General features: G+C 66.6%; 1 protein-coding gene across 1 annotated transcript in view; it reads right to left on the minus strand.

The window, feature by feature from the left end:
* Window positions 1-6: 6 nt before the first annotated feature.
* The window catches only part of LOC119593631, a gene marked incomplete at its 5' end in the record, with an annotated part of 2,677 nt that continues 2,060 nt past the window's right edge, over window positions 7-623 (minus strand). Inside the window, one exon of the mRNA XM_037942584.1 lies at window positions 7-623. This exon is cut by the window's right edge and continues 1,431 nt beyond it. Within this exon, the coding sequence (XP_037798512.1) occupies window positions 295-623 (329 nt within the window).

The following is a 623-nucleotide window of genomic DNA, read 5'->3' on the forward strand; positions in this document are numbered from 1 at the left end:
CACACACACAGGACTGAGCTCTGGCGAGCAGAGCGGCGCACGCGAGACGGCCCGGCGACGCGGCCCGTTGGCGGAGGGAGGGAGGGTGACCCGAGGCGCTGCTCCCCCCCTCCCGGCGCCACATGGTTAGCGTGACTCTTGGCGCCTGAATGCCCGGCCGCGACCCCCTTGGCGCCGCGGCTTGTGGCGGGACGGCGCGGGTGCGGGTACCCGGGGTGGAGTCACGGCTGGTGGGTGCGTGACACCCGTGCCCCCCGCGGTTATGTACTCAAGGAATAGCGGCGTCTTGTGCGTTTAGAAGTGGCCCTTCTTGTGGAGGAAGGCCGGGTTCTCGTACGAAGAGATGATGGATCGCGTGTCGCCGTAGCCGCGGAACCTGAGGCACAGGAAGGCGGACAGCAGGCAGGACACGATTAGGATGGCCAGCAGGATGACGAGCGTCGCGGCGAAGCCGGGCGTGGACATGCAGATGAGGCCGGACTGGTCTTCGATCTGGGGCGCCACGAGGGTCGCCGTCTCCGATTCCTTGATCTCTTCGGTGCCGGTCTTCTTGTCGAGCACGAAGGTGAGGTCTCGCGCGGAAACGACCTGGATCACCCTGTTCACGCCGATGTCCTTAGGCT

Source organism: Penaeus monodon, chromosome 32, assembly GCF_015228065.2.
Source record: "Penaeus monodon isolate SGIC_2016 chromosome 32, NSTDA_Pmon_1, whole genome shotgun sequence".
Taxonomy (NCBI): Eukaryota; Metazoa; Arthropoda; class Malacostraca; order Decapoda; family Penaeidae; genus Penaeus; species Penaeus monodon.